Raw genomic sequence first — 11,245 nt, forward strand, 5'->3', positions numbered from 1 at the left:
AGTGACGCGTCCTAAAACCCTTTTATAATCTATCGATTAGATTTATGATTCGAAAATTATAAAAGTAGGGTAGACATGTGGAGATTTTCCGGCTGAACAAAACGTGCATTTATCAAACAGGTTTATTTCCCACAGACCTTATTTCCAGCTATTTTCCAAAACCCTGTGGAGAAATCCCATTGCTTTTTGTCGAGGGAACCAGCAGCTTACTTCTTGGTTTTAGGACGCGTCACTGGCTGCACCTCTCAATAGAGAGGCGAAGTCCCTCCCTTTCCGGGAGCCTCCATGGGACCCCGGAAGCGTAAAATTATACATTGAAGTCAATGGAGAGAGAAAGGTTATCTTTTGATCCCGTTTGAATTGTGCCACGAATGACACATATGATGTTTGTCAATTTAAAAGAATATTTTGAAAGTCAAAAAAATTAAAATGTGTCGTAAAACTGTGAAGTTACACATTTTTTTGTGTGAAACCGCTGAGTGAACTACAGGTCTCTTGGTCTCGCACAATACGCGTCACCATCACAAAGATGGCCGTCACGTTAGCAAATGTCACCTGTTTCTTTCAGAATGAGAATAAAAGTATAAAACGAGGTGACTACAAGTCTGGACACGTTGAGAGCTGTACATACACGAAAGGGGAGTTATTCGGTTCTGTAAGAGCAGCGGGACCGGCTTTACAAGATGTTGGTGAGTAATATGAGTGCAATGTGTAACGTTAATGTCAGCTAGCTAACATTAGCTAACAAGGTACACTAACGTGTTTTGTTTCAGTAACTAGTGTTCTCCTTTAGAACTTCGTGGTCTGTGTCTGCTGTGGATAACATTAGTGTTCACAAGAACAAGGTATACTCCCGTGTTTTGTTTTAGTTGCTCTTCAGATTGAAACGGCCAGTTTTATATCGACTATACTGTATGTGTGATCTCCTTTTACATCTCGTTGTGTCATTTGAGTTTATTTGCTGTGTGTAGATTCAAGGGTTTTAGTTATCTTGTCAATTTGTTTGGTTATCCAGGCACAGCTGTGCGTGACTCCCTCGGGTACACTGGTATGTGTTTTCCTAATGTAGAGAGCATTGATTAATTAATAAACTACACACTGAGTCTAGATCCTGACCAAATCCTTTTTTATTGTTGATCAAATGTTTTTCAAAAATGTATTCATACACATTTAGAAAAATACAATGTACAATCACAACCAGTACAACACACATTACAAAAAATACAGAAAAAACAAACAATAACAACAATCAGACAAAACTATGGAAAAATAACCCCTCCCACCCCCAGATCCGGACCATCCTTGTATTATTGCTCATTCAATCTATTATAGCATGCTAACAAACATGGTACTTTCTTTATTTGTACAGATCTGCATGGGAGGCGATGGCGCGATGCAGAGCGCTGTCTGTGATTGTGCACGGGGGATGTACAAATGCAGCCACGCTGCAGCATTGGCAATATGTGCCATGTGGCAGATCAGCTCCACAGATGTTGAGTGCCAGTGGAGGAAGCCTGGCACTTCCAAAGTAGTCCAGCCGGTGTCTCAACTTTACCAACAGTGAGAGGAGACATACAACCCACTGGCCAGAGACATCGCCACTCAGGATGTAGACTGGTTCAGGTCTGCACTGAGGGGCGCACAGTGTGGCATGGCATGGCTTTTGTCACCTGAGCCAGAGCCGCGGCCTCAACATCAGGCCATTGTCACCGTGCCGGAGCTGGTGAAGGGGGTCGGGGGCTTGAGGCAATTCTTGCCTCAATGCGACTGAGCAGAGACCAGCAAGCTGCCATCCAGACAGCCACCGGAGGACAGCGGACAAAGTGGCAGTTACACAGGCGGGGCAGGTTGACAGCCAGCAAGTTTGGTTCTGTGCTGCGGTCGGGACTTTCATCCACTCCATGTGCGTCCCTCATGAAGAGGGTGCTCGGGGGGTACAACTTGGACGGAGTCATGGCTGTCAACTGGGGGGTTTTAAACGAGGCCGAAGGGGTGAAGGCTTTTGTGCAGGCCTCTCAGGAGACAGTGTTCGAGTCTGGTCTCTTTGTGAGTGAGTCTGTGTTTTGGGAGCATCCCCCGATGGACTTGTGCAGCCATCTGCCCTGCTGGAGGTGAAGTGTCCACCATCATTATATAGGATATATATATATATATATATATTTGTATACATATCTGTAAATTGTATAATTTTATTTGATTTAAAAGTATTTTTGATCTCTGTCTATAAACACAAACTGAGTAAGATTGACAATAAAGTTGACTTTGAAAAATATATATATTCTTTATGAAAATAGTTGACTGTTGGAGAAATGAATCCAAATGAAACGTTGGACTGAACTACAACTACGCCTTTAAATCTCTACGGACTGTTTTTCAGTGGGATGGCAAGTTCCTATCTTTAAACATTTATTAGTTTTTTCTCAGAACAGATTTGATTTTCTGAAGTTAATTTAACTTAACCATGTAAGGTCATTATTAAAAAGGTACAATCAATTTGTTTAGGGTTGAATAAAATAATGATAAACATTTCATTTGGATAATTAACTGACAGAATAAGAAACTCAACAATGCTCTACTCACCTGTTCCTTTTTATAAAGTGAAACAGTTGAAACGATAGATTTTAGTAAACTTAAAAACAACCTTCTCCAAAAGCGATCAAGGAATATACCGAATACTTGTTTTAGAACTTTATTACATATTTTTATATAAATAGTTTGAGTGATCCATAATTGACAGAAGCTTGTGTTTACACTGACCTGTCACTCATATATTAATGTCTTTGTAACTTCAGTAAACCACTACCTCACTCATTTCTTTCATCACGGTTCAGTAAACTAAGTGACACATGAACCAGTTTAATAATTATAATAACGTAGGATTGCAACTCTTTGAAACTGTAGGTGTCTCTTAAAAGAGCCGTTGTGTTTGGGTGTGCTGGTCTCAGGTCAGTCTAAGCCCTCTCTCCGCGGATGCGGCGGGCCAGCTGGATGTCCTTAGGCATGATGTTGACCCTCTTTGCTTGGTTCATCTTACTGGGGGGCAGCTACATGGATGTCGGTGCAGTCCACAATCATTGTGCAGTTGAAGGCAGAATGAATGTATTATTGACTCCGAATGAAGCACAACTTCATGTCATACAACACATTGACTTTATTTGTAATTGTGTAAAAAAATAAAGCATTGATTAGCAAGCAGGACCTGCAGGAACAGAGCACGGTGATGGATGGAGCTGGGAAGAGAGAAGAATAAAGAAAACAGATCAACTTTATTATCGGATATTAAAAATTCAATTTCAAAACAAGTTGCCACTCCTACAGTTTTCTAGTATGTAAAGATGATTTCACTTGACCTATGCACAATATCACACTCAATACATGTGTGTCTCTGGGGGGTGCATTGTGCCTTTGATGTATATAAATAATATACCATAACCAAATACTATTACGTACAGTGGAAATCAGGTTGCCAGAGCAGGTCAGTCCAGTGTGCATGTTCCTCAGGGTCTCAGCAGTTACAGGTGAGGTAAAGAAAATAAAAGAGAAAAAGGTCAGTAACAACACTTTAAAGTAACAACACTTTGAATAATTATCTCTTTTAATAATGTTCTATCAGTAATCACTCAACTGTCTTTCCAACAAACAGATTGACTCACTATCATCACAATGAAACACGTCCAGAAGAATGGACCACAGATGGAAATTAGCTATTAGCTATAATCTGGCATATTGCATCTCTTCTCTTTGCTGAGATTAATGTTTGTGTATGCATGGTCCTTCTATAAATAAATACATGTCATGCAAAGCTGCCTGCCTGCCTTCGACTCTCCCTGAACTGCCTGATCTTTTAATGTTCAATGTTAACCATTTGAGCAGATAGCATTAAGTAGAAAAGATCGCAGATGCTAATCTGCCGTTAGCCTACCTCCCGCCCCCTTAGCACCTGGCGATAGGCTCCTCTTCAAATGTTTCACAAAATACTTACCATCATGACTACTCTTACTGTTTAACATTTGGGTTCACTTCATGTTAAGGCTAATACAAATGACAAGGCTAAGTAATGTGATGCTAACTAACGTGCTCGCTACTAGCTATGTAGCTAGCTTGACTGTGTTCCATGCACAACATGTGTATTACCTGAGATCTCTGATCCAGCGACTCCTGGTCCTTTCATCAGACGGGAAGCGATAGAACGAGCTATGATCTATAAGTATGATCACTTATGTGATTACAACCTGGTACAAAGCACACAGGCATCTTGTAAAAGTGAATTTATTTTTAGCAATCTCTTATTTATTGGAGGGAATAAATCAGTTATGAGATCTTCTTCTTCGCTTTAATTACGAGTCGCAACCACTTGGAGCATTATCGCCTGTGACATCACTTACGCGAGCCAGAATGGGATTTGGGATTTGTAGTCTTTGTAGTCGCGTATTTTTCATAGTCTTATATTTCAACAGTTTTACGACAAAATGTGACTTTTTTGACATGGAACTTATTGTTTAAGATTGACAAACATCATATGTGTAGTTCGTGGCACAATTCAAACGGGATCAAAAGATACGTGTTCTCTCTCCATTGAATTCAATGTTAATTTTTCGCTTCCGGGGTCCCATGGGCAGGAAGTAGATGGGCGTGACTTCGCCTCTCTATATGATGCCAATATAAACATTGTCTTCTGTCGGCTCTGTACATCAATGCCGACCTATGCTGACAAGTAAGTGAAGAGTAGACAATATAAAGGTATTGACGAAATGTCCCAGCAGTTTAGGATAATGAAGTTTCTAATCTAATCAATTACATAGCCATTACATTTCTAACTCCTAATGACAGGAAGGCAGAAAGTGCATTATACAAATAATAATACTCATAATAATAGCAGAAATGTTTTAACAATGACCACAATATCATTATTTTAATAAACCAAATATAAACAATTGAGGAAATGAGGAAGAACTGATTATTCAAATGTTGTAGTACAAGTAGTAATGTAGTTAGTGCATAAATTACCATTGCAACAAATGTGTTAATTTTCTTCATTATTTTTGGTGGACGAATGCTCCGGGCCTGTGGTTACAACGGTGGGGCCAGTGATAATACAATTCCACCGGCCCGGAGGGTTTTATTTTCTGACGCTGCGTGAGTTCCCTGACACACCGGGGACACATATTTATGTATAAAAGTCATAAAAAAGTGCATTTTGCATGATAGGTCCCCTTTAAAGTGTCTGAGGAAAGGCTTGGTGCTCAACACATTACACAGCAGCATTTAAAGCCTCCAAGCTGTAACAAATAAATAAATAAAACTTGAGTTGTTGGCCTGTTGTGCGAGAAGGAATGTATTCAAGAGTGATAGATTGGATATACATCTTTCTTTTTAATTGAGTTATAGCAGTTACTACAACACAAAACTCTTAATCATGAATGCATACAAAAAAAGCCCTTTTTTCAAATAAAAAAAAGCTACTCTTCTTTCTCCTCTCTATTGTCTCTCCATATGCGGTAGTTGAGGCAGGTGGCGAGGCAAAGCCAGGCCAGGTAGGGGGCCATCAGCAGAGTGGCCGTTCTGCTGATGGGATACCAAGACACCATGGTGGCCCCCACGGTCCCAGTGAGAAGCACAATGTCTATGAGTGCCTATATGGGCAGAGAGAGGGCCGTTGAGCTGTTATCTCGCAGTGTAAAGAAATAATTACATTTATGTGTGAAACTTACCAATTTCAGCTTATGTGCACCAAAGAAGATGGGAGTCCAGATCCAGTTGAGAGCAAGTTGCAGCCCATAAAGTCCCAGAGGAACCAGCGCTTCCTCAGTGAAACCGCCCAGCTCCTTCCACACCAGGTAGGAGCTATACCTACACAACATGTAAAAACGGTTATTAAAGGTGGGGTATGTAATTTTGGAGAAACCAGCTCGAGTGCGCTAGAATTTGAAAGTACAGTAAAAATCTGCCTCTTCCTTCAGACTTCCTTACAGAGCCCCTCCTCCAACACACACGAATGCGCACATGACCAATGAGGGCACGAGATAAGTTTGTGCACAGATGGAAGGCTGACAGGCAGGTAGGCCATCCAGTTATTTTAGCCGGGCCGGCTAAAATGATTGGTCGTGCTTTTTACAGCGCCACGGCTTCCAGGGGTCAAAGCATTTAATATATTCATTGCTATCGCATTCCATGGAATATAACAAAAAGTGTTTCTGAAATAAATTACATACCCCACCTTTAAGATACGATGTTATTTGAGGGTTTTTAAACACGGGAAAAGTAGGCGATTGACTCCTTAAACATTGCCAATATAGACAAGTATTCCCTATGTTAATTAGGTTGGTCACTTTCAACTTCACAGACGTGCAGACTAGCACTGGAAGACTAGTTTGAAAAGTGGAAAGAGTACAAAGACAGGTTTTGGTGGGAAAGGAGCTTGAAAGACTGCAGCTGTAGGAGTCTGTCAACGCGATGCTTACCCCATGCCTGTGTACAGACAGGTCCACACTACAGGGAATGCAGCATTTGGTGGGCGCCATGAGGGTTTATTCAGGGTTGGGTACCAGCTCTTCACCTCTTTGCGTGTGATGAAACCGCCGTAAAGCCCCCCCAGGTGCGGCAGGGCAGTCATCCCAATCATGGGCAGCCACATGTTCTGTGATAAGAACGGGAAAACATTATGGACACACTGAAAGCACCAAAGAGATGAGGAGAACTGCAGAGTCAGGTGATAATACTCTTTGGGAAACCATTCACATACAAGTGATCCATTGTTAATATGAGAGATGTATGTTACAGATGCTTTAAACCCTCAAATACCTATATCAGTATCTGCCTCAGTAATCCAAAATTGGTGCTTAAGGTATTAGGTACCTTTAGGACGATTAAGGTCGTTTTTTGTCAGTTATTACTGCAAGCAGACTTTCTTGAAAAATCCCTGTCCTAAAAAGCATAACGTCCAAGTAAGGGATAATGTGCTGCGACGCGGTCATTATGGGGAAAAGAACACCGACAGGCTGATCAGGAGCCCGACGCGAAGCGGAGGGATCTAGATCGGCATGAAGGTGTTCATGCAGTTTGCTTTTCGGCCCAACTGTATACAGTTAAATCGACCGGACTTCTTTCTGAAGATGTGAGCGTCCTTAACAACGGTCAATAAGTCCTTGACAGCGGTCTGTCTGTTCGGTATTAACAACGTGTCACGTGTTCTGAATTGACCAATCAGAATCGAGTATTCAACTAAGCCATGTAATAATGGCATATAAAGATAACAACATGTACAATTGCAGTCATAAACCTAGGTTTATAAGCCGTATACAACAGGTACAGATATGGCAGTTTAGCAAAACTTGACAGAGCTACATGACTGGCAGTTTACCCAATAAAAAAAGCCTTTTATGTACATTAATGTGTGTATAAACTCAAATGACCTATCTTCCAGCTTTACTAGCAATGTAATTCAGCTCTAAGCTTCTTCAGGTAACTTTAAGCAGATCATCTTCTAATTCTGCCAGTGTTTGCAGCAGTGCAGTGGAATGCATAGCAATTTCAGCATCATCCTTCAAACGCGTTTTTTGTTTGATTCAAAATCACATGATGTTAACAAATTGTGAATTTTGTTTCGTGTTTCCTGAAGTTTATTTTCATGCTGCCTTAAAAGGAAAACGTTGGCTAATTAAGGTGTAAAACTGCAACCATTAACCTAGATTCAATCAAACAGTTAACATGCATGGTTGTTTGGCAACACTTTACAGCAGGGGTTGGGAACCTCCGGCCTCCGGGCCGTATACGGCCCGCGAGACAATTTGGTACGGCCCTCGAGGTAATTTATAAACACACGCAAAAAATTAAAAAATTAAAGAAATCTAGACCGCAAAAAAATTAAACAAGCGAGTACCTGTTTTTCCTGGCCACGGTCAGCGTCCTTGAACACAACACGAGCCTAACGTGTCATCACGTGGTATATGTCTCGACTGACAGTGTGCAGTTCTGATATGACGAAGAGCACCAGAACGCCACTCCAGCCCTTCAGAAATTGCAGTACCAATAAGTCCATACACATGTCGCAGTTTCTGCGTGTCTGTGTCTTTAGTTGAAAGCCCAGTGGCGATCTGCTCATCTGTCATACTGATCAGACAGTCAATAACTGTGTTGTAATCATTAGCATCTGGTTAGCTAGCTATGCTAACGAATATAAGAAGCTTGTTCTACAACCAGTGAGGCAAAGGCACATCTTTATATGATCATTATAGTTATAAAAAAAATAAGAGAATAAAGTAAACAGGTATAAAATACTATATGACAGTTATTAATAAAGAAGAAAGGGGAGTGATTTGTCAAATATCCATAAATTAAAAGAAAATCTGCTTACAGTTGTGTTTGGGTGTTGAGAGATGTGTCCATAGATCTCCTAATGTTGCTCTCAAAGTGCACCAGATTCATGCTTTTAACTTCAACATTTAAAAAAAAATCTTCCCAGGGGGGCACGCCACACCCTGCACGTGCATGCATACGCGAGTCATGGTGAGATATCTGGATTAAGAGGTTGCTTTTTCTTTGCACAGAATGACATGAATGGGCTGTGATTTTAGTTTTTTTAAGCACAGGTCAATAACTTGTACGGCCCTCTGAGGATATTGTAAACATTGAAATGGCCCTTGAGAGGAAAAAGGTTCCCCACCCCTGCTTTACAGAGTCACGACTGAGGGTCAACATGCGACAAAATATCCGAATGTTTCAGAACAACAGCAAGACATGCTAACGTAGGTTTGAAGCAAATATGTAGTGTTTTCGCTTTGTAGGAGTCATAATGTCACAGGACTGATAAGCTCTAGCTAACGTTAGGTCAATATGCAGTTTAATAAGATTGTAGTGTCATTTACGTCGTCTTGTTTGTAGGTTGATATAACAAGCTACTCACCTCTCACTCTATTGCCTTCTCCTCAGCACAGCAAAGCTAATGTATTATTGTATCGGACTAACGTTGACTTATACTGACAGTGAACACCTCATGCATGCTGCTGTATTGTGATATTAGTTTGTGTAGCAGGCTGGGCTGTGTGTTATCTTATCAGTGGGGTCAGTGCTGCTGACACTCCCCGTGCAAAGACAAACACCGTGACGTCACAGTGTGGTATTGGTCGAGAGGACGAGAGAGAAGATTGACGGTTGGTGGTGAATTGTTTCGGTAGCTAAATAATTAAGTTGTAGAAAGTCCCAATAAAGTCACAAAACACACTAGTTTACCGTCCTTCCTCTTCGAGCGATTACACAATTACAAAAAAATTACAAAACACACACCCAACTGGTCTGGATACCGGGATGGACAGCAAAGATTATGAAAGCGTCGAGATAGTTCCGGGGTGTTCTTTTCATGGGTAGCTTTTTGTTCCAGTGTGTACTAAGTTTATCAGAATCAGAAACAGGTTTATTGCCAGGTAGGTTCGCACATAGGCTACTAGGAATTTGACTTGATGTCATGGTGCATACATCAAATATAAAAAACAAGAAATCTAATCTAAAAATCTCAGGTTACTATGGAAAGCTTTAATAAAATATGCCTCTTGGTCTTGCTAGTAACATTTAAAAATGTTAAAATAGTAAGCAAACGTACAAACATGTGAGGTCACTAGAATGATAATTATGCACAAAACTATAGTGGAAAAGGTATCATGAAGTTGACTCAATTAGAATTGCTTAATGTAGGCCTATTCTATAAAAAAAAAAATAGTCATAACAATTAGAGAAAAAAAAACTGGACATATCCTGCTAAAGAAATAGACAAGACTATTTGTATAATTTTAATTGTTATAACAAAAGTTGTGTAAGTGTATTTGTGAAGCTGACCGTTGAGCGGCCCGACCAAGCAAGGAGGCAGAGGCAGAACGTCCAAAATACAACCTGGTGTGGGCATTTATTACTCACGGGCACATGACACAGCCTCAATTTTGCTGTTCACGTGAGCACAGTCACCAGACACAAGGATCTCACACACCAAACAAAACAGGAAACACAGAGCCTACCCACACTAATTAACCCAACAAGACACAGGTGAGGAGACAACACAGGGCACCAGGTGAACACAATCAGGAACAACAGACAAAACGGGTTGGGGTAACACCCCCAAACCAAACCACATGTGCAATATTACAAGGCCTGAAGCCGTCAGTCCACAGTGACGAAGTTACCTTCGTCACAGTATTACACAATTTGGATACATAATAGCCTCCAGTTTCCCCCACTTGTGTTACACAAGTGCTTCACAAGTAGAGCTAGTCTATATGAAAAACTAGGTGTAGCCTATAGTATTTTCAATATGTCATGTGTTATGTATTATGCACTCCGTTTTTAAGAGTGCGCTTAAGACCTTCCTTTTTGATAAAGCTTATAGTTAGGGCTGATTAGATTCAGCCCCTAGTTTTGCTGATATAGGCTTAGTTTGTCGGGGGACATCTTACTTCTTCCTTCTCTCTGTCTATACCCGTGTACACTCATGTTCCGATTAACCCAGCTTCCCCAAATGTCTTTCTTTTTGGTGTCTATATACGCTGGGATCCGGAGTCATGGATGATCCTGCGGTCCTGTGTCCTGGATCGCGAGCGCTGGATCTTGAGTCGTGGCTGTGGTCCTGGATCATAGGTCCTGGATGGATATCCTCGTGGATTCATCTTCCTATTATACACACATGCATTTCCAAACATTTGGACTACCTATGTTGCAAATGTATTATCTTTTCAATTTACACACGGCATCTATTGCACGTCTGTCCGTCCTGGGAGAGGGATCCCTCCTCTGTTGCTCTCCCTGAGGTTTCTCCCATTTTTCCCTTTAAACTGGGTTTTCTTTGGAAGTTTTTCCTTGTACGATGTGAGGGTCTAAGGACAGAGGGTGTCGTATTGTCATACTGATATTCTGTACACACTGTGAAGACCACTGAGACAAATGTAACATTTGTGATATTGGGCTATATAAATAAACATTGATTGATTGATTGATGTATAGTTATTTTGTATTCTCTTTTTATCACAAATAAATACATAGGTGGATCACAGACTTCCTGTCTGACAGGAAGCAGCACGTGAGGCTGGGGAAACATGTCTCTGATCCCGGACCATCAGCACCGGTTCCCCTCAAGGCTGCGTTCTTTCCCCTCTGCTCTTCTCCCTGCACACCAACAGCTGCACCTCCAGTCACCAGTCTGTCAAGCTCCTGAAGTTCGCAGACGACACCACCCTCATCGGACTCATCTCTGGTGGGGACGAGT

The 11,245-nt window shown here is 41.2% G+C and overlaps 1 protein-coding gene and 1 long non-coding RNA gene across 3 annotated transcripts; both read right to left on the reverse strand.

The window, feature by feature from the left end:
• Nucleotides 1-3,131: 3,131 nt before the first annotated feature.
• LOC139433856 (uncharacterized) lies at nt 3,132-4,233 on the reverse strand. The gene is made up of 2 exons (XR_011643261.1): nt 3,451-4,233; nt 3,132-3,230 (listed from the first exon to the last, which is right to left on the reverse strand). It is a non-coding gene; the product is annotated as an uncharacterized lncRNA (long non-coding RNA).
• A 695-nt stretch (nt 4,234-4,928) lies between these two features.
• tspo (translocator protein) lies at nt 4,929-9,380 on the reverse strand. 2 transcript variants are annotated; one of them, XM_034083488.2, is made up of 4 exons: nt 9,283-9,380; nt 6,462-6,637; nt 5,712-5,850; nt 4,929-5,633 (listed from the first exon to the last, which is right to left on the reverse strand). In XM_034083488.2, the coding sequence occupies exons 1-4, from the start codon at nt 9,355-9,357 to the stop codon at nt 5,460-5,462; spliced, it is 564 nt and encodes a 187-aa protein (XP_033939379.1). In that variant the 5' UTR covers nt 9,358-9,380; the 3' UTR covers nt 4,929-5,459. The 2 variants fall into 2 exon arrangements, with proteins under 2 accessions (XP_033939379.1, XP_033939380.1); XM_034083489.2 differs by lacking the exon at nt 9,283-9,380 and adding an exon at nt 8,903-9,242 and having other exon boundaries at nt 4,931-5,633.
• Between the last annotated feature and the right edge of the window lie 1,865 nt (nt 9,381-11,245).

The sequence above is a fragment of the Pseudochaenichthys georgianus genome, chromosome 5, assembly GCF_902827115.2.
Source record: "Pseudochaenichthys georgianus chromosome 5, fPseGeo1.2, whole genome shotgun sequence".
NCBI classification, from domain to species: Eukaryota; Metazoa; Chordata; class Actinopteri; order Perciformes; family Channichthyidae; genus Pseudochaenichthys; species Pseudochaenichthys georgianus.

Excerpts from the sequence above, each read along its gene's own strand:
- tspo (XM_034083488.2), bottom strand. The coding sequence starts at position 9,357 with ATGAAAAGAACACCCCGGAACTATCTCGACGCTTTCATAATCTTTGCT. Across the intron at positions 5,851-6,461 it reads TGTCTGTACACAGGCATGGG|GTATAGCTCCTACCTGGTGT; the intron begins GTAAGCATCGCG and ends CATGTTGTGTAG. Across the intron at positions 5,634-5,711 it reads GTGCACATAAGCTGAAATTG|GCACTCATAGACATTGTGCT; the intron begins GTAAGTTTCACA and ends CTGCCCATATAG.